The 24,599-nt window shown below is 36.3% G+C and overlaps 2 protein-coding genes across 2 annotated transcripts; both read left to right on the top strand.

The window, feature by feature from the left end:
* The first annotated feature begins 7,439 nt into the window (after positions 1 to 7,439).
* LOC133524838 (carboxypeptidase B-like) lies at positions 7,440 to 11,887 on the top strand. Its single transcript, XM_061860990.1, has 6 exons — positions 7,440 to 7,602; positions 8,399 to 8,608; positions 9,131 to 9,242; positions 9,676 to 9,798; positions 10,575 to 10,763; positions 11,249 to 11,887. The coding sequence occupies exons 1-6, from the start codon at positions 7,535 to 7,537 to the stop codon at positions 11,855 to 11,857; spliced, it is 1,311 nt and encodes a 436-aa protein (XP_061716974.1). The 5' UTR covers positions 7,440 to 7,534; the 3' UTR covers positions 11,858 to 11,887.
* A 357-nt stretch (positions 11,888 to 12,244) lies between these two features.
* LOC133525274 (carboxypeptidase B-like) lies at positions 12,245 to 15,830 on the top strand. Its single transcript, XM_061861565.1, has 5 exons — positions 12,245 to 12,621; positions 13,157 to 13,369; positions 13,685 to 14,021; positions 14,314 to 14,631; positions 14,861 to 15,830. Exons 1-5 carry the CDS (start codon positions 12,557 to 12,559, stop codon positions 15,413 to 15,415), a joined length of 1,488 nt encoding a protein of 495 aa, XP_061717549.1. The 5' UTR covers positions 12,245 to 12,556; the 3' UTR covers positions 15,416 to 15,830.
* The last annotated feature ends 8,769 nt before the right edge of the window (positions 15,831 to 24,599 follow it).

Raw genomic sequence — 24,599 nt, 5'->3', positions numbered from 1 at the left:
TGCATACGCCGCTCTATGGACAACTCCCTAATATGTCAAGCCGCAAATCCCACGTGAAATGTTTCCATAGGTAAGTCACTTGGACCTTGCACCGTCTGCAGTACCTGAGGCATGTAGCCTAATGGAATATTACACGTAAGGTTCAGACTATCAAGTACTGAAACCGGGATAATAGTAAATAAATGACACGAGTGACCAAGAACGAAAATATACAAGACAATGATATAAGCGTTGCCCCTAATATCATGAGATCAGCCATTTTACTAAATTGTCATATGCAACGTCACGCTAAGAGTAAGACTGTTAATTAAATTAAAAGCCAGTTGGATTAAGATTTGATACCTTTTGATCAAATATAAGTAAAAATGTATTAGTACTTATGATAACACATTCATAAATAAGCTATAAAATTAGGTAGGATCGACGGGGTGTAGTCTGGCTTCACACAACTTTATCACCTTAATATACTGTAAAATAAAATAGCTGGTTGCAGTCAACTATAAGGCAACCTTTTGAATCTCATAAAATTATCATGCATACACCGCTCTATGGACAACTCCCTAATATGTCGAGCCGCAAATCCCACGTGAAATGTTTCCATAGGTAAGTCACTTGGACCTTGCACCGTCTGCAGTACCTGAGGCATGTAGCCTAATGGAATATTACACGTAAGGTTCAGACTATCAAGTACTGAAACCGGGATAATAGTAAATAAATGACATGAGTGACCAAGAACGAAAATATACAAGACAATGATATAAGCGTTGCCCCTAATATCATGAGATCAGCCATTTTACTAAATTATCATATGCGACATCTCGCAAAGAGTACAACTGTTAATTATATTACAAGCCAGTCGGTTTAGGATTTGATACCTTTAGTCATAACTGGGATCAATCAAATGCAACGACAATCCCAAATATAACTAAAAACCGCATTGTTAAAACAGCCACTTATAAAACCACTGTGACAGGTTTCAACAACTACAATTGATTAGTAAATATATATAATATCCTCTCAATTGGACATAATCCAAAATGTAATAACCACATTCTAGTCATATGATTTGATTCAATATGACAAATAAATTAGGGCAGGTATAATACATTGGCAAATACAGATCAAACTATATACCAAATGATCAAAATATATACACCCACAATAACATTTCAACATACGTAATATACTTAGGTATGTACCTATAAAACGGAATCATGATCATAAAATAAGTATCAAATAGGCACCAGTTATCTACCTACAAATAAGATGAAATTAAAACCTTTTGTATAATTTATTGAAAGGTTACGTCACCGCTAGGTATTAAGATCTGCTTGATGGGGCTTCGATGCTCTCACATCATGATGAGAAGACAAGGCAAGGCAGGATCAATTCTCGTTCCACGCAAATGGACGGTGCACTGGATACAATGTGCAGGCGTGAGATACAGATGCGGCGTAGTGCAGCCAGCCTCTTCATGTAGAAGGTAGGTCTTGCATCTGGGCGCCCGTGGCAGTGGGGTTGATCAGGTACCGACGAGGATGCTCGGAGACACCGAGACACTCGAAAGCCGCTGATGGAACAAGACTCGCTCCGCAACCACCGTGAACCGGAAATTGAGACAAAAATAGTGCTTAATATTCTAATCGAGTTAAACATTTACGCCCTACGGAATATATGAAGCTAAGTATCTATATGAATAAAGGCAACTAGGCATTCGAAGGAAGAATCATTTCAATTATGATAATCAAACTATAATAGTAGAAGTCAAAGGATCTAAACTTAGTGGCGTACAGAATACCTATAACAGTAGCCACAGTAATTAAGCTACTGTAAGAAGTCATTGAATAAAACCTATAATGTATTGCGACATAATATTACGTCATTAGCCATTTGTATAACATTCTAAATAAATAAGTATTTTGTAAAACTCATTCACCAAACAATTATATCAATCTAGTTTATGAACTTGGTTGCTAATTAAACAAACGTGGCCGTATACCTATATACGCGCGCACAAATAATTACACAACCAATTATTTTTGTAGTATTGTAAAAGGTGAATTATGTATTACATCATAATTAATACACTCAACCTATCAACCTGCATATTCAATCAAAGTGCTGTAATTCACTAACACTGAAACATGAAAGTATGTGATATATAGATATGTCAGGTCAAGATTGAGATAACATATAACTCAGAACCAACGCACCGTGTCTACTAGCTTGCACCGGAGTGAATCTTCACCTTCGCGACCACATCTGCGAGGTCCGCATCTTGATTTGAAGCGTTGAAGCTCTCGAAGGCAGAACACCCCAGGAATTGATGGCGAGACACGAAGCAGGCGCCCTTAGGATCCGCTGACAGGACTCGATATTCCTCGTACATGAACCGAGAATTCAGAAATAAATAATTTTAAATATATGTTAAAACATTTCATGAATTAAATTACCTACACCGTTCGTTGACTTTACATGTTATACTATATATGGTAATAACGACTGATATTGACGGCTAAACCTACATAAAACGATAAAGAAATGACCGCCGAGTGTAACCCAACTAAAGTTATTTATCAACCTAATTGAACACATCTACTTATGCCATCTATATCTAAATCTAGTCACATTCCACCCTTGCCATTGAATTAAAACATGGAAAATACATACGTTGCACTTCTTTTCGTAAACGGTTAATCCACAATAATAAACGCGCTCGTTTACTACTAAACATACATTCATTTATTTGCTAATGATTTCACAACTCAAATCAAGTACTTATCGTAATTGAATGCATCTACCTACCCTATAATCATATTACACACGAACACTGATTTACCTATCTTCAAAATTGATTATATTTAAAAAGCATATACATGATTTAGAAATTCACTGAACTAATGAAATTAAATATCTCAATCCATTTTGCCGTCGTAGTTAAAATAACACTCTCGTACAAGAATCCGACTTGCATTCACAGAGCACAAGAATCGTCATCTCGTTCCACAATGAAGGGTACCCAACGCGATCTATTCAACCTACCCGCTATTCATATATAGAAATAATGATTTTATTTATGGGCAACTCGTTGGTATCAACCAAGCCTACAATCCTACTGATATTAAGCAAACATTGGAGCCTATGAATGAACGAAATATGTATTTTAGGTTTCCTCAAGATATAAAATGATATGCAAATAATTAAGTAGGTATATGAAATTACCGCACCGTAACACGTAGTTGTTTGGCAGCTGACCCACGATGGTTTTGTGGTTTTCAACACGCCCATGGTCCGGATGAAGCTCCTACAGCTTCCCGCCCATGTTGGCCGTATCCACACGCTAAGCTTCCAACGAAGGTGGCAGCTTATACTCGTATCTGCGAACAAGTTCTAATACACGGTTTTCTTATGATTTGCCACTCACAGTGACAATTTAAGAACCTTTAAGACCCGATGCTCGTGAAATGTAGCCCTTTCGACAGCTGCCCGTGGTAGGCTCACACAGTTCTTCACAACCATGGTTCAAGTCAATACGACCCGCGCGTCGCCCATTGCAGTCGCTGTTCTTTTCATATCTCCTGAAGATGGCCGCTAATAGACGTATCTGCAAACAAGCTTAGACACATGGTTTTCCTTACAACCTAACACTCACAGGATTCCTTCTTGACTCGACGCTCTGCTGAAGGCAAAAGATCACGAATCCACTTTGCAGTTCCTTAAATAACCTCGTTCCCCCATGAGAACCCCTCAACCGCCATGTTAATCCTACTCCTAAGCCCAACCAGAATGCAGAGTTTTGATTGGATAATATTTACTATCCTCGTCTATGATTGGTCACTTTTATTCCCGCGTATTTAGATTGATCTGCCTTACAACAGATGGCATCTCTAAAGATAACATAAATAAATTAAAAGCTTACGAAGTAGTTTATTGTGTTTAATCGATTATTCAATAAACATTACTTAATTTATATTGAAAAATATATTATAAACAAATATTGTACTATGCAATATTATCATGAGTAAACTACCTACTAGTTCAGTTATTCACCGCCAGATGTCAGGTGACAAGTGCGAATATTATGCGCGAAATTCACTCCAAACAAATTCAATAATTTCTAAGAGAGTAAATAAATAAATGTAGATGTCAGTCTGTTACACTACCACACAATGCGAGATGACATTCACAATGCCCATACCTCTCTTTCTAAACGCATGGGGTAACACGCACTTTAAGACGACGCATTGTAAGTTTTGTCTTCAGGTATCTTGATTTATCTCAACCATTACAAAACTCATAAAAGTATTGGTACCTATTCATGGCACGGTAAAACTCGTTTTGCCGCATACGGCCTTGTAGAATAAGCTAGCACAAACGTAAATTAACTACGCGCGAAGTATCGGGATGAGCGCGGGTTTTGGGAAGCATGGAAGGAAGCAAGAGCCACATTTTTAGATTTTATTGTTTAACGATGCGTCACATTGAAGCAATACTTTTTCCTTATAAATATCAGCCCCACCCTTAAAACCTTCCAAACCATTTGCAAAGCACATGTTAAATCATAAATTCGGATCAGGCACATACAGCACAGAAATGCCTAGTATCGAAAAAATATTTCGGCAACAAAATTTGAAGCGTATTCGAGACACGCCCATCCGGTGCCTGGGAGCCTTACTGCAAATGGGACTTCGGTCTGTGTGGCGCAAAACATAAGGGGCATTATTGCAGTGAGCGAAGATTCGATATTTCTAACAAACTTTCATAGCAAAACCTTGCTAATTCCATAATAGAAAACGCCAATCGAAACTTAATTAACAAATTACTTTACGTAGCATTTGTCATCCTGATATTTTTTTTCTATTCCTTTGGCGTTTGTTGATGTAATCAGCTTGGCTTGGCCCCCTGTTGAGCAACAGTTTATCGCGCTTTCGATCTTTCGCATAAACGTTCGTCGCAGAGCCGTTTTGTCTACCAACATTATCGCAATAACCATCGGTCGCATAGTCGTTCATCGCACGTTTGTAATTCGAAGTTCAAAGACACACGCAGTCGATGCAGGGTTAGCTTGGACGAACTAACCTAAACAGCTAAATAAACTGTTCATTCTGACTGTCGCCCACGGGAATTCCCGAGCCGATATGACCTTCAAACCTTCAAGAAAAGAACATACTCCCATCTTAAAGGCTGGCAACGCACTCGTAACTCTTCTACATCTGAGGTTTTTTTTAATGTTTCAACCCAATTTGGCCCATATAACCCATATTGCAATATACCTTATACGACACAAATATACATTTATATGTATGTTAGTCGATACAAATAAATGTATGTTTGTGTTGTATAGTATAATAGTAGTATTGACTTTTTACAATCCTGCACCAAACCAACTGTATCTGTTTAACCCAATGGTTGACTGGTAGAGAATGCCTCAAGGCGTTAAGTCTGCCATTTATACTCTTCTCTAAAATTTGTACAATAAAGTTTAAATAAATAAATAATAAATTACATATTAAATTTTCTATTTTGGCAATAGAAAGGCTTAGCTCCGTCGAGAGATTGAATCGTTTGCTCTTGTGTCGAGTTCGGCAGTTGGCCCCGGAACCCCCAAAATACGACACCCTACAGCCAGAAGTCGGCGCACTCGATGGTCCCCTGCAGCGTTCGCGGCACGGGCACCACAAAAGAGTTTCAGTGTACGTAATAATACGTTGCACGTGTACGTTGGTTTATGGACGACAACATCAGGCGGCATGTTTACTCGTTTACTTCCTATATAAAAAAAAAACTTTAGTACTTATGGCGGACTTGCTCGACGTAATATTCGCTGGTACACAATACAGTCTTCATCGTCAAACAAGGTGATGTACAATCCGTCGATGCATCGCCGTGGTACTCTTGTTCCAGCTCTTGATCGAACTACACGACAGGAATATTGTGTACAGTCAGCTTTAATAGTATCAGATGAAACAACGTGCCAAAACTAAGTTCCCGCGAACCAATTTTTAAACATTTAAGTTGCGTTACCGCGTCGCGCGATTGTCAATTAGGACACCTATCTGTTCAAGTTCAATATGTTTAATCGCGCGTTGTATTAGGATGACCCCTGCATCATCCCGTAACATTTTTGTTCTATTCGTTTAGCGTTTGTCGATGTAAGATTGTCATCGTGGCTAGGATCCGTTACCTTTGATGATTATTGTACACGGTACAGCGTAGGTTTGTTATTCAAAAGAACTTACGACTCGGCATTTCTGAACCGATTTAGCATTTGATTTAGTTATTTGAAAGCTTAATATTAATATTATTGTACTTAACTCCTCAAATAAAGTGGCATTCAAAAAGTAACATTTGAGGAAGTAGACCTGCCGATAAATTTCAGACCGTAACTCTTATGGTATACAATATATTTAACATTTATTGCCATACAAATAAATAAGAACATAGCTTTTCACTTAATTAATGCACGTGACGTAAATACCAATTTATAAAATTATCGATATGAGATTATCTGATTTAATGAACGCGATAACGTTCTAGATTGTATTATTACGGTAATCCTCGATAGATACAAGAATAGATAGGGAAATTAAGTTGGCCCCATCGTGCGTAGAGGTCGCCTAATGCAACTTTTCACCACTTGTCAAATCACAGAGTGAAAATGCCCCATAAATTCTTATGAAAATATGACGTCAAGGCTGGGCACCGGTTTATAAAATACCGACGAAAACATTCATTACGGTTTTCCCCCGAACTTTTATAAGAACGCGAATGTTTTAAGAACTTTATTTTAACTTACAAAAACCGGTTTATTCGACGATCAACCAAAACGGCCGGCCGGCCTGAGGGTATGCCACGTAAACATAGACATAATAAGAAACCGGTTTTTATTGCTCTAAACCGGTTAATTTGACAAGAATTGTTCTTATAAAAACCGGTTTTAAAATAACGGTTTTTCGAGTGAAACAGAAATTAAAAGGTTTTGCGCCAAGTACATGATAACGGTTAGAAATTTAACCGGTTTCCGAGTCTTGTATGATGTTTTAAGTATAAATAATTAGTGTAGTATATAAATAAGTCAGCGCAGAGTTAGCTTAAACTTTAGATCTACAATGACGTTTAATAGTTAGTTATTTACAATACAAATGCGAAAAGTAGGAAATTCGCAACGAGTAGTGATAAATTAAAACACGACCGCATGGAGTGTTTTAAATCGACACAAGTTGCGAATTACCTATTTGCATGTGTATCGTACAACGTTTTACAGTACATATAAACTTTCAACATAGGCACGGAAAGTGCTCATTCCCGCACTAGTGACAGTAGTATTTCTTGAGGGTACATTCAATTAACAACAAAAATATTGTTAATTATGGAATGGGGAGTTAATTATCAGAAAGAAAATTGTATAACGAATCCATTTAAAAAAAAAATCAATTCAGAAATACCGTATCTATTGATTATAGGCATCATTTGGCGAATCAATCAGCCTAATTAATTATTGTCACTGTGGCTAAGTTTCTGACCGGCTATAGTCATGTTTCGGGCGGTGGCATTGTTTTTAGTTTTTAGTTTAGCTTATGCTAAACATGAGATTTACGATGGGTGAGTTTAGTTTACTAAAGCGAATTTAAGTAACATCATATCATAAATACATTATCATGAATAAACGGTATTTTTTAAAACTCCGTTAACTAATGGCTAAGTAAGTGTTTTATTTATTTTATTTATTTAAGTTGGTTCATTTAAGGAAACTGAATGGCATGATTTAAGCTCAGGTATGCATTCTTAAAATTAACAGACTTAAAAAAAACACTGTGTATTTTATGTCCCACAGTTGTCACGTCTGTTAATCTCATTTTCCTAATTCGTATAGTAACTGCATCCGTATTACTGTTGCTGCATTACTGCTGGCACTGTTGACGCGGGCGCTTTCACTGCCAATTACCTCGCTAAATTAAGTGGTATGCTGCAAAACTACAGCAGTGATGCTGCATCAGCAATGTTGCTACAGTTGCAATCAAAATGAAACCTTACTTAAGTAAGAGCCGGGGTCCGAACCTCGACTACCGGTTCGGAAGCCACAAATTAATGAATGCTGAATTGGTCCTCGTTGTGACCATCATCATCATATCAGCCTTTTATCGCCCAATGAGCTAATCCCATCCAGAAGTGACCCGCAATCTTCTGAATGTCGTCCACGGGTCCACCCAATAAACTAACGGTCGCCAGGCGCTTTCTTCGTCCGAAACCGACCGCCATTCTGTTTACATTTTGACCAATCAGCCATCATTGTGCCTGGCTATATGTCCCACCCAATTCCATTTTAGTTTGGTAATTACCTGTCCCATGTTTTGCAACTTCATCGACACATCATATAATAATGTTGTATTCCTTACAGCCATCAAATTTTTAAAGTCTCCGTAAAAACCCATGACCATGTCTTACTGCTTAAAGACCTGGAGCAGGATTTTGGGCTGGATATATGGTCGGAAGCTACCCTGGACCATCCAGGTATGATCATGGTGTCAGGAACCAGGAGCAAAATGTTCCAGGATCTGATGGCGGATGAAGGGATACAGGCTGAGCTGGAGGTAGAAAATGTGAAGGCGTAAGTTATTTCAAACTATTTCATTAAAATACATGTTCTTCCGAGTTTCTGCTGTTATTTTCTTAAGTCAAATAGAAGCATTTTCGGTTTTCCGACAAGTTTTTTGCTCATTAAAGTTGTTTAAAGTATAGATAAACTAGGTAAGTAATATTGATTATTATGTAGTGACCTAACGTAGAAATTCAAATGTGCAAATAATTAAGAATTATTCTTGAAATGCGGTTAACCAGTTAATTATTTAGTCAAACCCTGCAATTTTTATTGACACTTGTAAAAATAACAAAAGAAGAAGAAAAAAGTTGGATATGGCCCATTGTTTCATCGGGCATTCTACCATTTTCGCGCTTATTATCTCTTATAAAGATTACGTGAGGTATCAGATTTTTCAACAAACCCCAACGTAGAAAATATTGTTAAATTTGCTTTCGTCATCGTAATGCTGATATTAGTTAGGATAAGACTTTTATAACAAAGATAAAATTGAGCCTACATTGTTTGATAATATTTTTGTGTATATTTCAGTTTGTTGGATTTGGAAGACAAATTATTCGGAAATGCGTCAAGCAAGAACTTCACATCTTCTAGGGCATCAGCTTTGGCTTTGCCTTTGAATAAAGTCTACAGATATGAAGAGGTACCTAACCTAAATAGTACTAGTAGCTCTGCCTGTTGTAGATCTCGCAATCCCCAGGCTTCGCCATTAAAAAATGAATCGAATAAAAAAAAACTGTATAATTATTATACTTGCTCACCAATTTTACGAGGATCGGTTGAAAAATATGGCTTGTAGACGTGAATCTTCGGACACATGGTTTTTTTTTGCTGAAATAGAGACCTTAATTTTTGCTCGTTCAATACAACAGTTTTATTATAAAGATACTGATAGACTTAAATGTTTCAGCAGCCTAAACCTTCCGGTTTGTAACAAATCCACTACAAATGTTGTAGCACATCTACTAGAAAATGATTTTTTGAAATTCATACCCAAGGAAAGTAAAAATTGTGTTGTACTGCTGTTTGCCTATTTATGTGTTACTTCATATTATACATGTAACTTTCATTTTCAGATCGATACATATTTGGAAGAACTGGCAAGAGCATACCCAAACGTTGTTACTTTGGTAAACGCTGGCAAAAGTTTCGAAGGCAGAGACATGAAGTATTTAAAAATATCTACCACTAATTTCCAGGTACTATTTCTGTAATACATCAACTTTTTAGGGTTTTTGGATCATAGATGGACTATTAGAAATTAAAAGGAGCCGCAGAGATACTAACGTGAGCTTCGTATCAGTTTATACACATAATATAGGGAAGGAGATTACTTACAAGTAAATTTACCTATAGTATGAAATAAGTGTACTTAATTATACATAATATGTATCCCGTTACCTGGGCAGGGATATTTTGATCAACTATACCAATCACGTAGGCACCAAAAGAACACAGGCATTTTGGCACAGACATAAATAATAGACACATTCATCACATTTAGCTCAGACTTGCATAAAATGTAGTTATTGCAATAAGGATTAGTTCATTTTAAAGGTTCTCTTCTGACTTCAAATTAAAGTAATTGGCTTAAGGAGGGGCGTACAACCAGGAAATTAGAAGGAAACAAAAGATTTGGTGAGCAGCACGAAACTTGTGACGAAAAGACATGGCTGTCGCGCGGGTTCTTACCTTTTATCTTAATCACTGAAAATATAGTTCTGTTATATTTTTCGTAGGATTCGTCGGTCATATAACAAGCTATTTTATATAATAGACAATAAAGCTAAATTAAACTCTTTATAGTTTTAAAAATAAGGTTTAGAGTCTGTCCTTGCAAATATAGTCCAGTTTCCGTGTGATTTTTCATTGCATTGCACGTGTTGCGAGTATTACACTATAAAAACTGTAATTTTTCGTTAGCTCCCTCTAAGCGCTTGCACAGTCATAATTTTGCCTAACTCCTTTATTCCAGGATACCAGCAAACCAGTAGTGTATATGGAGTCCTTACTACACGCCCGTGAGTGGATCACGCAGTCCGCTACTCTGTACGCGATACAGAAGCTCATCATCGACGTTACCGAGCAAGACCTGCTGCAGAACATCGACTGGATCATCGTGCCCATCGCCAACCCTGACGGGTTCGAGTTCACGCATACTCATGTAAAATATTAAAGCTGAGACTAATTTAGTTTTTAAGATATTTAAGCTGTTTAAAAAGAGCTCTAAGTTTTGTCATTTTGGTGCCCAAGACTGGGTTTATATCCGTGAAAATCAAAATTCTTGAATTTCGAGCAAATATCTCTGACACTAACTACTCCTTAATTAGAGCAAAAGAGAAAGATGCCCGAAATTTGTGAACTTTGGTGTTCGCGGTAGGCCCTCTGCGCCACCGGGCCGATTTCAGGCGATATAAGACACAGCCAGAAATTAAGCTGCATTATAATTTAAGCTTTTGAATTCCGACTGTCTTAAACTAAATTCAGAAAAGACGCCTTTATTATGACTGCCCCCCCCCCCCCCTCCGGATAGAAACAAAAACCATTTTATTTGTACTATCCATGACGAATTTGAACTATTAGCGATTAGCTTATTACCTAAAATTTTACCTAACCATCATAATCTATATTTAATTAAAAACCTTTTAGCAACGTCTATGGAGGAAGAACCGTGCCGTCGGCTACATGGTCGGTGACTTGTGCGTCGGAGTCGATCTCAACCGCAACTTCGATGCTTTCTGGTCCGAAGCTTCCAGCAACATCGTTTGCTCGGATACTTTCCACGGACGAGCTCCCTTCTCCGAACCAGAAACAGCAATCATCAGGAATATCGTCGACGAGCATAAGGACCGACTGGAACTGTTTCTCGACATCCACAGCTTTGGAAGCATGATCTTATATGGTTACGGAAATGGTGTTCTTCCAGCCAATGGTCTGAACCTTCATCTCGTCGCCGTCCGCATGGCCCAAGAAATAGACGCTGTCAAAATGAGTTGGAACAACAACTATATAGTCGGTAACGTCGCTTTGGTGTTATACGATGCATCAGGGGCTGCTATGGACTATGCGAAGGTTTCCGGAGTACCGTTAGCGTATACCTTTGAACTGCCGGGTCACAGATTTGGCTTTGGAACTGGTGCTGGATTCTTTGTGGATCCTGATTTTATTGAGCAGGCTGGATTCGAGACCTGGGAAGGTATTAAGGCTGGAGCCAGAAGCGCACTGGCGAGCTACAGAACGAAGCATAATGCAAAATAAATTTTAATATTAAGGCGTTTTATATGCAAACTGTTGTTTTGTTTAATGTATTTGCCCAGATTGAATTCTTTTTACTAACTTCATACCGTCAAACATTAAAAAAACGTACCTATTTGAGAACAATATAATATTATATCATAACAATATAATATATAATTATTATCATTAAAATATTAAAATATATTATAACAATATAATATATAATTATTATCATTAATTTATTAAAATATATTATTATTTTATCTTTGTATTAATAATACCTATTACCACCAATTGCTTTCAAGAAGAATATTCAGATTTTAGTAAATCGAATTTATAACATGTTTCAAAAATCTTATATAGTTATAACTTTCATGTATATTTTCGATATTGGAAATCCAGAAAAAAAATTACCCTTGTTTTTTAAATCATTAGTGATCCATTTATTACTGGGAGTCGTGTGGTGGTCTTTGTTAGTAACTGTTGACAAATAATCACCATATTAATTAAAAATAAGTTTCCAAGTCACTCCATCAATCACTACTATCATGTATATCATAAATATTCGATTGTTTATCTCGATATATTATATATAGTAAAGTATTAAAACATTATCAATTATCTTACCACCCTGATACCACCTACCGGTGTCATGAAAATCAAAATTAATAGTTTCCGTCTTTATTACTGTTCTCGCTGCCGTGTTATCGTATTTGTAAAATGTTATTTTTATTTTTGATAAGTTTGGTGCCTCTAGCGGTTGCTAAAAATGAATTGTACATGGGGTAAGTAAGACAGCTTACATTGTCAGTAAAATTGGCTAAATGTTCAAAAATTTACTTACATTTTAACTTTAGTTACGAGGCATGTGTCGTACTGTGCATGAACAATTTATAAGAAAAAAGTATGTTGGTTCCTAAGTACTCTTATATGAGAAACGAAGAGCAAGTTTATAAACTGCCTGTTATGAACAAGTGTGAACTTCAGGACACACTTCAAAATATTAACACGAGGCTAACACCATCCTTCCTTATTTATGTGGTAGCCTAAAATTGTAGGTTCAAACCTCGGTTGTGACTTATAGAGCAGGAAAAATTGTTCTCCCTATCATACACAAACCAGTAGGGGTAAGATTGTCGGCTCTTTATCATTTGTCTACATGCCTGTCACGTTCTAACAAGTATGTAAGCATGAAAGTGACGGGCATAGTGACAAGTGATAAAAATGGAACCATGCTGCCAACACAGAGGTTAATAATTATATCATTACAAACTGTAAGCTTATTAAACAACAAAAATTATTCTTTCATAAATTCTGCAGGTACAAAGTTTACAATGTTAAACTCACGTCACAACTGCAGCATGAAAATTTACACCTGTTAAAGGAAGACATAATAGACTACTGGATAAAGCCGAACTTTAAGTATGGCGTCACAGGTTTAGCCATGGTACCTCCCTCACATTTCAGGTGGTTTGAAGAAAGGCTTGATGAGCTGAAAGTTGACAAGACAATTGCTATTGATGATGTATATGAGTAAGTTAATAGCTTTCTTTAAAAATGTTAATGCTACTGAAAGTTAAAATAACATCGATATGACAAGAGTATACGATTTAGATGCAGTACATAATTCCTTAATACTATCTAACTTTTAATGTTAAAAAAGGTTTAATAAAAAATAGCCACTTACCCTCGTAGTAGATTTGGTCAGTTTGAATTCTTAACGAAACCACTATGCAATTAGATGACGTTGTGTGTGTGATACATGTTGCCACGTAATGGTAAAATATACCACACACATAAAAATATTTATATAAACTCATGATAAACATATTTTTTATATATTTACAGATACTTATCTGCCAAGGAATCAAAGGTCATAAAAGAGGCACCAAGCAACGCTTTCAATAACGAAGACCCTAATGAAACATACGTATCTGATGACCAGGGAGATTATAACAGAACCGGGGAAAAGAACTTCACTGACGAAGACGAGAATGGCGGAAATGAAACCGAAGAAACTAACGTGACTGATGAAGACGAAGACGGTGGAGATGAAACTGAAGAAACTAATGTTACGGATGAAGATGAGGACGGTAGAGATGAAACTGAAGAGATTGATGTAACCGAGGAAAGTGAAGAGGATGACATCACTTTTAGCTTTGACGATTATTATCGATACAACACAGTTAGTATCTTACTACAGTTAATGAACCCGTCCTGCCCAAAGTTCATTTATAAATCCGTTCTCTTGCAACACGCGGTATTTTGATTAGAAATATAGCCACCATAAGTATGAGCATTATGTTTTAAGTAAATTGCCACTATTGACAGTATTTAATCAAACTCAATGTTATAATTAAGCAATCAGTATTTCTACTATTTGAACTTCATTTCCATTTATTAGAAACCGATATACTATATCAAGTTTATTACACTTAAATGGTATTACAATTTTATCCCGGTTTCCTTGTTTTCAGATACTGGACTATATATACAAAATACGAGATGCGTATGTAGATTCTCAAACTACTTCTGTTGGAGTTGTAGAATTCGGTTCAACTGATCTTAATAGACCTTTGGTATATCTAAAATTAACTAGAACCGGTGGCGAAGAAAACAAGCACATTATTGTAATCGAGGGAGGAATAAACCCCAGGGAATGGATCACTATTCCTTCTGCATTAAAAATTGTAGAAGAAGTATTAGAAAGTAACCAGGCGAGATATTTAGATAATTTTGATTGGATTGTTGTACCTGTGGTAAATCCTGATGGATATGAATACACGCATACAGATGTAAGTAGTATAATTATAGAAAATGTCCTATGAGATCGTGCTTCTTTATTGTACTGGCGGGCTAGAACTCGTCTTTATTTATCGGTGTTGTTTTTTGAATAATATAAATATAAGTTTAGTTTGCTATCACATTAATAGTGTTTTTTTTATCAATATTTCTAATGTTGTGTGACTTTAATGTGTGTGTTCACAATAAGAATTAATATTCTTAACAAGTATTATTTTACAGCTTCGTCTCTGGGAAAAGAACCTCAGCACGAAAAGCAATTTGGGTTTCATCTGTCCTGGCGTCAATATCAACAGAAATTTCAACATCGACTGGTCTAGAGCTGATTCTAGTTCCAGTGCTTGTAGCCACCTTTATGCCGGTACTGAAGCAAACTCTGAAATTGAAACCCAATTAATTCAAAGTATCATAGATACTTACAGAGACCGGATCAGCATGTACGTTTCTCTACAGAATGGTGGAGGCTATATCTCTTATCCATGGCAGTATGAATTCGCTGCAAGTGGTACGTTCCGACAGAACCATTTGCTTGCCATGGAAATGGTAGCAGCAATGCAAGATGAATATCATCTGGATACAGCATCAGTAGCTTACGGAGATAGAGCGTCTGGTACGAGTTCAGATTATGCCAGAACTAATGATGTGCTATATGCTTTTAATATTGATATTATACGACGAGGAACTGATGGAGTTATTGTGCCAGAAAATGAAATAGTAGACATTGTCGAAGATGTTTGGCGAGCTGTGTCTGTCGCAGCTGATAATTTGATAAACTAGAACTAAAAAAAATGGTTGAAATGAAGTTGTTTCATTCTTTTATCGTTTTACTGCGGATGGTTCAGATGGTGTATTTAATTCATTATTTAGGCATAGGTAGTTGAAAACAATATGTCGATAAAATAAATCACGCAAAAGTACGTCTAAAAAAAGATTAAAATCTTATGCATCAGTTGTGTCATAGTACTTTATGCAACAATGATATATCTTTTTTCCAACACTCGGCCAAGTTTCGTTTTGTAACTTCAACCCTTGAATTTTAAAAACTAATTATGTTCTCATTCTGTTGCATACATTACTTTTTCTCCGACAACGGAAAACACAAAAAACTCGAGAGCAATGAAATGGGTTACTGTGTCCATCAAAATCTAAATATCTTATTTATTTTTCTGCAGATAGCATCGAAGTGTCTACCATGTCTTTTAAGATCGGCAATGTCCACTCCAATTTCAATTAATAAAGTAGCAGAATTTATTTTAAAACAATGGCCGATATATAAATGTGGCTCAGATAGATTTAAATAAATGCCTTCAGTTTTGCTTGACAGTTACATATTTCCAAAAGTATTAACGCCAATATTTTTGTTCTATGAATTTTCCTTGAAAATATCATAAAATGAAATTCCCACTGTTGCATGGATTTGACCGAAGAGTCATTTATTTTTTTACATAATATAAATATGAAATGCATGGTCTAACTTGTTTCAGGGGGCTAATTTTTGAATTTCGAGCGCTCGAATTGTCACTCGAAAATCTGTGAAAAACAGCGAATAAAAAAATATTTTAGAAATACGAGCAATAAAAAATTGGGAATCTAGTGATATTGACCACTCCTTTTCAATGATATTAGTAGAATGTAAATGCCTAGTAGTGGAGATAAATTGAAGGAAATTACACGAAATCGAGCACTCGAAATTCAAAAATCGGCCTCCTAGTATTAAACACCTGTACCAACAGAGTAGTATCGAGTTATCATCATATTTTAAGTCGGGCATTTCACAAGCACATTTAATCGTTTTATAAAAGAATCTCAATTTTGAACACGGAACATCAACCCATAGACAAGACACAATAAGACAATTCTCAATTGTGGTTGCGTTCAAGAAAAAATCTAAATGCCAAAATGTAAAATGAAGTAAAAAAAATCATAAAAATGTAAAAACAAAACTAACACTACAAGAAATATCTATTACATACCTACACATTATTTACAGATATCTTAATCAAACATACGTGGATACCTTAGTTTTAACAGTTAGATATATTGAAAACGAAAAGAGAACTTTTTCAAACATGTTGCACGGAAGATGTATGTTTCAACAACAACAGTTTCACTATATTCATAAAATAACTTCCAAGCAGTCATCTTATAAGCCTATACATAAATAGACCTCATTGGCTCACTCAAATGAAGTTAATTTAGATCCCGCAACACCTCAATGATAATAATTTAGATATCGATGTCAGTCATTTAATTGACAGATTGACGGGCTGAAATAGAAAAGAGGTTTTAATTGTGAGCGGCCTAAAGAATAAGGAACCTGTTAAATCAAATGTTTAATATTATATTATAATATAATTTTCAGATAACAACAACATCCAGGCTGAATATAAAGCAACATGCATTGCAGGAATTTACTCACATAAAGAAGTATAAAACTTGTAAACAGCTGTTCCATTAAATTCAGCCAAAATCGGAAAATTCGTCATTCTAGTAGTCAAAACGCGTTACTCTAACATTTCTGGTCACAACTCAGTGCTTATTGAAATAAAACTGATTCGAAGTAAAAATATCTCACCAAATTGGAAACTGATCCCTTACGAAGAAAGGGAAAATCTCATTTTAAACTCTGCAATAACGACCCTCTTTCAAAATTTAATACGTTCCGATAAGATTTGTTGCAGTGTCTCTTCGACTGCTTCAGATGGAAATTCTATTATGGAGAAATGGGAATATTAAATAGCTACCATTGGACTTTATTTAATTTTTGCGAAGAATTGTATTGTGCTTCGGAATTTGATATTTTTGTATTAACTATGTTTATATTTACTTGACATTGAAGTTCGATGATAACTGCAGGCGCCCCGAAATGTAGATTAGAAGATACTTATTTGAATTATTTTTTAATCTTATCGTCGTTGTTGTTAGGCAGTTGTGTTTTTGTATAAGACAAAACATACGAATGTTAATAATAAATAGTAGGTAGTTACCGTCGCGGTTCACGAGGGAATTTATCTTGTTTGTTAGTAGTTTCACAGGTGCGTTGCGAATCTTTTTTTTTTGTTTAAGCAATCACTGGATTTTACTTCTGTAAAGTGGCTTGTTTTAATAGTACAATATCTTTAAAAGCTATTGTAGTATTAGAGAGTTATAAAATATCCATTACGCTATAAAAGCTAGAAAAGTTATTACCAGTGGTAGTGGTTATAAAAAAAAATTGAATCCAAACAGCTTAATAAATTATTGGACCTTCTCACATTTCATGAGACTCAGCTGAGATATGTATATTCCTACGGGAGCTACAAATTTGCATACATATGTAAATCGGATGACAATGCAATATTATGATGACATGCAGCTGATCTGATGATGGAGACAAGAGGTGGCCATGGGAACTCTGCGATAAAGCAAGGCAACCTAATCATGTTTGGGGTTGTTAGAAATGTCTCGATGAGTATTAGTTGACTGTGGAAAGAATAGTACAGTCAGCGATAAAAGCTATAGTACCGAAAATGTTTTTTTTTTTTGTCAAATCTTATTCTTACTGTATTAATTTGGGAGGGACTCGGAATCTCTCTCTCTCTTCTCATCTCTCGGAATTTCGATACTTTCCCCACTCTGTGCTAGGGCCTACTAAAACGGACACTCTTTCGCTTAGGCTTCGCTCTCGCTCGGTCAATAACTTTATTCCTTTATAAAGTGATCTATAGGTATTTCTATAGTACTTATGAGCTGTCGGAAAGTATCCAAAATTGCGAAATTTTCACCGCTCATTTTTTTTTGTATCGGAATCGAAGTTTTCCTTATCCAAAATGAAAGTTTCCTTTGTTTCCTGTTATTTTTTCCTAAAATTACCGAACTCTTTTCCTCCTTCTTGGAAATATTCCGCAACTTTCACATGTGTGGCGGTAAACACGTAAAATGAATAGAATTAATAGTTCGCAGCAAGCTCGGCTGAATTTCTCCTTCCCATACAAAGGAAGTTTCGTTCTCATTTTAAAACTACGTTTTAGATTGTTATGAAACTTTGCACATATATTGACATAAGGTAATATCAGCTTATGAAACAAACAAATAGAGCAAAAACAAATTTGTATGAAATACTTAAATTCGCTATATTTTTTAACTATGGTATCTAAAGCTGCATAAACGAATTACAGGAATCAGTTTCAGAGCAATGTAGCCAGGCGTTTTAAAATGAGAGCTTAACTACGTTTGTATGGAGAACCGAGGTTGCTGCGGACACTTAAGTAATAGAAACAACAAAAATTGAACAATCATTCTGTACGGAATAGTTCTCTTTCCGAACAACGTTGGTACAGTTGCAGGACAAGGAGAAATTTCCGATTAACCTGGCGATGTTCCTAACGCTGGACGAGCATTTTACGACCGGCCTGGCCTAGTAGGTAATATATTGGGTCATTACCTATGAAATTGGCGTTCTTGTTCATAAGTATTAGTCATGTCATAGTTTATTTATTTTAATAGTAACTTCGAAGTATTTTTAATTTCATTAGTGCGCTACATAATTACGATTTTACATACAATTATTTGCTACTTTTATTGTTTTATGTATTCAGAATACCGCCCTGAAAACAGCTCTTTTCATGTGCTGCCGACTCGAGTATTTAAATGACTTATATTTTTCTGACGGCACAGATTTAAAAAAAAATGAGATGAAAAATATGCCTTATAAATGTCTCAGATTACTGGCAAAAATTTGTTTGGTTGACCTTAGGTAATTACCTATGAAATTGGCGTTTTATATGGAGATCTTTAACGAAATTTGATTTTTCATACAATTAATTTTGCGTATTATTTTGTGATGACATTTTCAAACCAAACAAATTTTTGCCAGTAATCTGAGACATTTATAAGGCACATTTTCTATCGCATATTTTTTTTTATCTGTTCCTTCAGAAAAATATAAGTCATTTATCACTAATGAAATTAAAAAATACTTCGAAGTTACTATTAAAATAAATAACATGACTAATACTTATGAACAAAAACGCCAATTACATTAATATATACCATCCACTATGTAAATATATTCATATAAGACCGATTTGCTTGAGCCCAATAAATAAATCTTTTGTACAATAAAGTTTAAATAAATAAATGCCCTTGGGATTCGAACCCAGGACCATCGGCTTCATAGGCAGGGTTACTACCCACTAGGCCAGACCGGTCGTCGGCCGTCGCCGCTCGCTTAAATGCGAATATCGAAATTCGAAGGTCGTCTATATCCTTCTCTATCGCTCCAGCCGTAACGAGAGACAGAGACGGACGTATCAGATTAATTTTCGAAGTTTGCAGCAAGCTCACTAGTGTAAAGACCAACGCTCGGTAAACCACAAGAATAGTATCCTTGAATTTCTGTGCACGTATTTTGACTTTGAAAAAAGAAACGTAACGGTCACGGCATTTGAAATAGGTTTGGTGTCGATGGAATCGATAGTTGCTTCTCTATTTGTAGTTTTAGAGGAAGGGAGAAAACGAATTTTGGTCGGTGATACGGTTTTTAAATTTTCAATGTGCTCGTTGACGACACGTAGTGCTGGGATTTGCCTAGAGGTGATTATTCTATAACGCGATTTTTTGTTTAGGTAGAAAAGTAGCTTTTAAAGTTTAATTTCACATACAGGTATTATACCAAATACTCTATTTTTGTCTTAAATACCTATTGAAACTATCTTATGAAAAAACGCAAATGTAGGACAAGCACAATAGGGTCGATATAATTGATATTAAAAATCACTGTAAAACTTGGCTACTCTCATCAGCTCGATCGCATAAAAATATTCAAAGGGCCAAATGCCGGCACAAGCATTCATAGCATAAGAAAAAAAATTCCTTGATGAATATTTAATAACATCTAAAACTGCCTAACATGAGATATTTACAGTTCGTATACCCCATTTCATTTGTGATGGCGGGATTTCACGAGACGGTCATTAGGCGTAAACAATGCAAGTACAATAAAAGAAAGAAGGCAAACTTTTTTTTGTATACTGTGTCGGTGGCAAACAAGCATACGGCCCGCCTGATGGTAAGCAGTATCCGTAGCCTATGTACGCCTGCAACTCCAGAGGAGTTACATGCGCGTTGCCGACCCTAACCCCCTCCCTCCCGTCGTTGAGCTCTGGCAACCTTACTCACCGGCAGGAACACAACACTATGAGTAGGGTCTAGTGTTATTTGACTGCGATTTTCTGTAAGGTGGAGGTACTTCCCCAGTTGGGCTCTGCTATAGATCTGGAAAGACATCCGCTGTGCTGTGCCCTACCACACAAAGCGAGATGACATTCACAATGCCCATACCTCTCTTGTGGACGTAGTTTAAGGACGTACCCGGGTCCAACTTTTCTTGCGGCGTTGTGTCTTACATGTAACTGTCTAGAATTGACCCTTTTGTGTTATTATTTGACCACGTGCTGGCTTTGCAGAGCAGAGCTCGTAAAGCAATTGTTAAACAATAGATCAACATTATGGTTTTCTTTGTGCAGTTTCAAGTGGAATCCCGCCATCGCAAATAAAATGGGGTATACTTGTTTCTACATTTTTATTTATTTATTAAGTATGTAGAATATACAGCAAATTGTTCCTTGTTTTGTGTGAAGTGAGGTGTAGTGCACACACCGTAGTAATTTCAATACATTTAGCGACATTTACGTTTTACAGACGTTACCCCTCCCTTATGTCCAGTGTGCACAGCACGTCCGGCTCTGGGCAATATGTACTTCCCCCTCCCCCTTTAAACGCGGAGGCATTTACTGGATTCCCCTTCAATATTACCTGGGGAAAACAGTTGTCTGTTTGTATTTTAGGCTTTTGCTCTTTCTCGAGTGGACTTAGGGTGCCTTCCGACCAGAGATGTGCTATGCTTGCTATGCTATGTTTTCATACATTTGAAACCCAGCTCCAGCTGCAGCTACGTTTCAAATGTATGGAAACATAGCATAGCACAGCATAACACATCTGGTCGAAAAGCACCCTTAATTTAAAATTTTATGGGTCTCTACATTTAGTTTTCTAAGAAAAATAACTTTGATACAGTACTTTCCATTTAAAGTTAACTAAATTAATACTATCTTGTAGTCAGTTTGTTAAGTCCAAATATTCCGAATAAAATTTGAACCAAGCCGCTTATTCTAATTGTATTAATATGTTATGAATTTGATCTGGATAAGTACATTGTGGTTGAAGCTCTGGGGGCCTTGCCAAGTTGACAATCATTCGCAGAGAAACGAAACGTAACGCATCTATCTCTATCGCACCAATATGGATAGAGCTAATGGATCATATCCGCGATCCGGGATTATGGGTCAAATAAATTTTAGAAAGAGATCTTTTGAGGAAAATATAATAAAAGTTAAAGACCCGAAAAGAAAGAGTACATAATATCACGTTGTTTTTTATGGGAAATTGACGAAGCCCGTTGCGGATAGCTTTATTGTTTGTGTGTAACGACGACGCCTGTTTTTTTTATACTACGCCGGTGGCAAACAAGCATACGGCCCGCCTGATGGTTAGCAGTCTCCGTAGCCTATATACGCCTGGAATTCCAGAGGAGTTACATGCGTGTTGCCGACCCTAGATTAGATTAGATTAGATTCATTTATTTCTTATTGGAAATGTACATTATATTTTACATGTCAAAATAAAATGCATTCACAAAAAGATCATCACAACACAATAACAACAATAATAATAATAACTACGAATCGGAATAAAATAAAACAGTAAACAAATTGAAATAAAAAAAATATAAAAACACTTTCTATAATAGAAATATTTGTCAAAGTTATTAAGAATATAAAAATAAAAAATACAGCTAGGACAACCTAGGTAATGTCAAAAAGTAAAATTTTTTAATAATACAAATAATAGGGACAAAAAAAGAATAGAGCAATGTCAGAATTTACTAATTAATAATTTATAAATATAAATAATATTAAAAATCAAATAATTGGCATTTTATTCTTTATATTCTTTGACAGAATACAGCGTTTTGGTCAATAAAAGTTCCTTCAATCGGCGACCAAATAATTCGTCCGATGATTCATTTTTGAGAGTGGCGGGTAGACGTTCATAAAACGCCGGGCCTATTACGCGTGGGTTTTTGTCGAGCAGCGCGAGGCGCCGCGGCACGGACTGTAATCGGCCGGTCTGGCGGGTTATTCTGCCAGGCATGTTTACACGTTTGAATAAATGGATATTGCGGCGTGTGAACATAATAATTTCATAAACATAGAGAGAGTAGTGCGTCATTATGTTATATTTCTTAAAGAGCTGTCGACACGGGTGTCTGGGATGTACACCTGCTAATATACGTAAGGCTTTTTTTTGTAATTTAAACACCCTATCTGATTCTGTGCAATTTCCGTATAAAATAATACCGCACAACATGAGCGATTGAAAATAGGAGTAGTATATTTGGAGCAGCGTATGTTTTGAAATAATTGGCTTTAGTTTTCGCATCGCGAATATAGCACTACTAAGCCTTTCGCATAAGTTGTTAATGTGTTCTTTCCATTTTAGTTTTGCGTCAACGGTAAATCCAAGGAATTTGCACGAATCACAGCTTGGAATTTGAGTATGTATTTGTGTTATATTCACCAAAGGACTGGCTGAAAAAAGCATTATATGGGATTTTGTGACGTTGAGGATGAGGCCGTTTGCCGAGAACCACTCACGAAGTTGGCTGCACGTATTCGCTAATTTTTCCTCGAGCTGCGAGTACGTATGCGCCTTCACTACCACGGTGGTGTCATCAGCAAACAATATCCACTGGCTGTGCCCTACCAAACAAAGCGAGATGACATTCACAATGCCCATACCTCTTTTTTGGACGTAGTTTAAGGACGTACCCGGGTCCGGGCCTGTTGCTGATTTCTGCTTGTACCCTCCTGACGAAATCTACGTTGTGGATTTGAATTTGTCAATTACTTTGTAAGCTTTATTATGTATATACCTATGTGCAAATTTAGAAATAAAATTTCTTAAACTGGATTATAGTCTACAATTAGAGTAAGCGTCCAGTTTTCAATGTCGGATTAAGCTGAAATTTAGCATAAGTACCTTTTATAATCTCGGTGACATTGCAATTTTGTGGTAACAAGCAGGTCTAATGATTGATAGGCACTCTGCAATGAAACAAAGTAGACACGTAAATATAGCTCAGTTTAATTAGACGTGTAGGAAAATAATATTAAGCTTAGTGTCGCAAATTTAAAAAAAAATACTCTATTATTGATAAACAATTCAAAAGTAGTAATAAATGTAAATATATTTCGTACCTACAAAGTCGGAAAAAACTGTACGAGCCGGAGTTTGAATCTACAACCCACGGTTGGGATGTCGCACGCTTTACCGCTCGACTACCATCGCCTAGCCGGGGTCAATTGTTGTGAAGTACGTATGAAAATCGACCGACATGTCGGGCCATGCTCATTGTAGGGTTCCGTAGTTACCATTCCTTGCAATAAAGGGGGGGTCACCTCTCTCTGCAGTTGACTGTACATTGTAATTACAAGCATAAGGGAGTACCTTCGCAGCGCTTTGTACGTCTTTTTTGTACTAAGAATAGAAAGGCTTCCGGAGGAGGACCGATCATGTTCGCTATAGTTTTTTCTTTCGGAGCGTCTATTCCCGGAAATATGCACTTTATCAAAAAATGTTTGTTAGAGACCCTTATTCGTTTCGAAAGACCTATCCAACGATATCCCAAACTATTGGGTTAAAGCCAATAAATATAAAAAAAAACTTTGTACGGGACGTACCCTAAAAAAATATTTTTCTATGTTTTTTTTTCTAGCCCTAACGATCACGGAGCAATGTTGCGGATGGACAGACAGACTGACATGGCGAAACTATAAGGGTTCCTAGTCGATAACAGAACCCTAAAAACGTCAATTGAAACTGAAATAATGTATGGAAATGATCGCTTGACTTTCGATTT

Source organism: Cydia pomonella, chromosome 14 (genome assembly GCF_033807575.1).
Source record: "Cydia pomonella isolate Wapato2018A chromosome 14, ilCydPomo1, whole genome shotgun sequence".
Lineage (NCBI taxonomy): Eukaryota > Metazoa > Arthropoda > Insecta > Lepidoptera > Tortricidae > Cydia > Cydia pomonella.
Note: the sequence above shows the minus strand (reverse complement) of the source record. Positions and strands in the feature narration are given on the sequence as shown.

Excerpts from the sequence above, each read along its gene's own strand:
- LOC133525274 (XM_061861565.1), top strand. The coding sequence starts at position 12,557 with ATGTTATTTTTATTTTTGATAAGTTTGGTGCCTCTAGCGGTTGCTAAA. Across the intron at positions 12,622-13,156 it reads AAAAATGAATTGTACATGGG|GTACAAAGTTTACAATGTTA; the intron begins GTAAGTAAGACA and ends TAAATTCTGCAG. Across the intron at positions 13,370-13,684 it reads GCTATTGATGATGTATATGA|ATACTTATCTGCCAAGGAAT; the intron begins GTAAGTTAATAG and ends ATATATTTACAG.
- LOC133524838 (XM_061860990.1), top strand. The coding sequence starts at position 7,535 with ATGTTTCGGGCGGTGGCATTGTTTTTAGTTTTTAGTTTAGCTTATGCT. Across the intron at positions 7,603-8,398 it reads AAACATGAGATTTACGATGG|CCATCAAATTTTTAAAGTCT; the intron begins GTGAGTTTAGTT and ends TATTCCTTACAG. Across the intron at positions 9,799-10,574 it reads TATCTACCACTAATTTCCAG|GATACCAGCAAACCAGTAGT; the intron begins GTACTATTTCTG and ends CCTTTATTCCAG.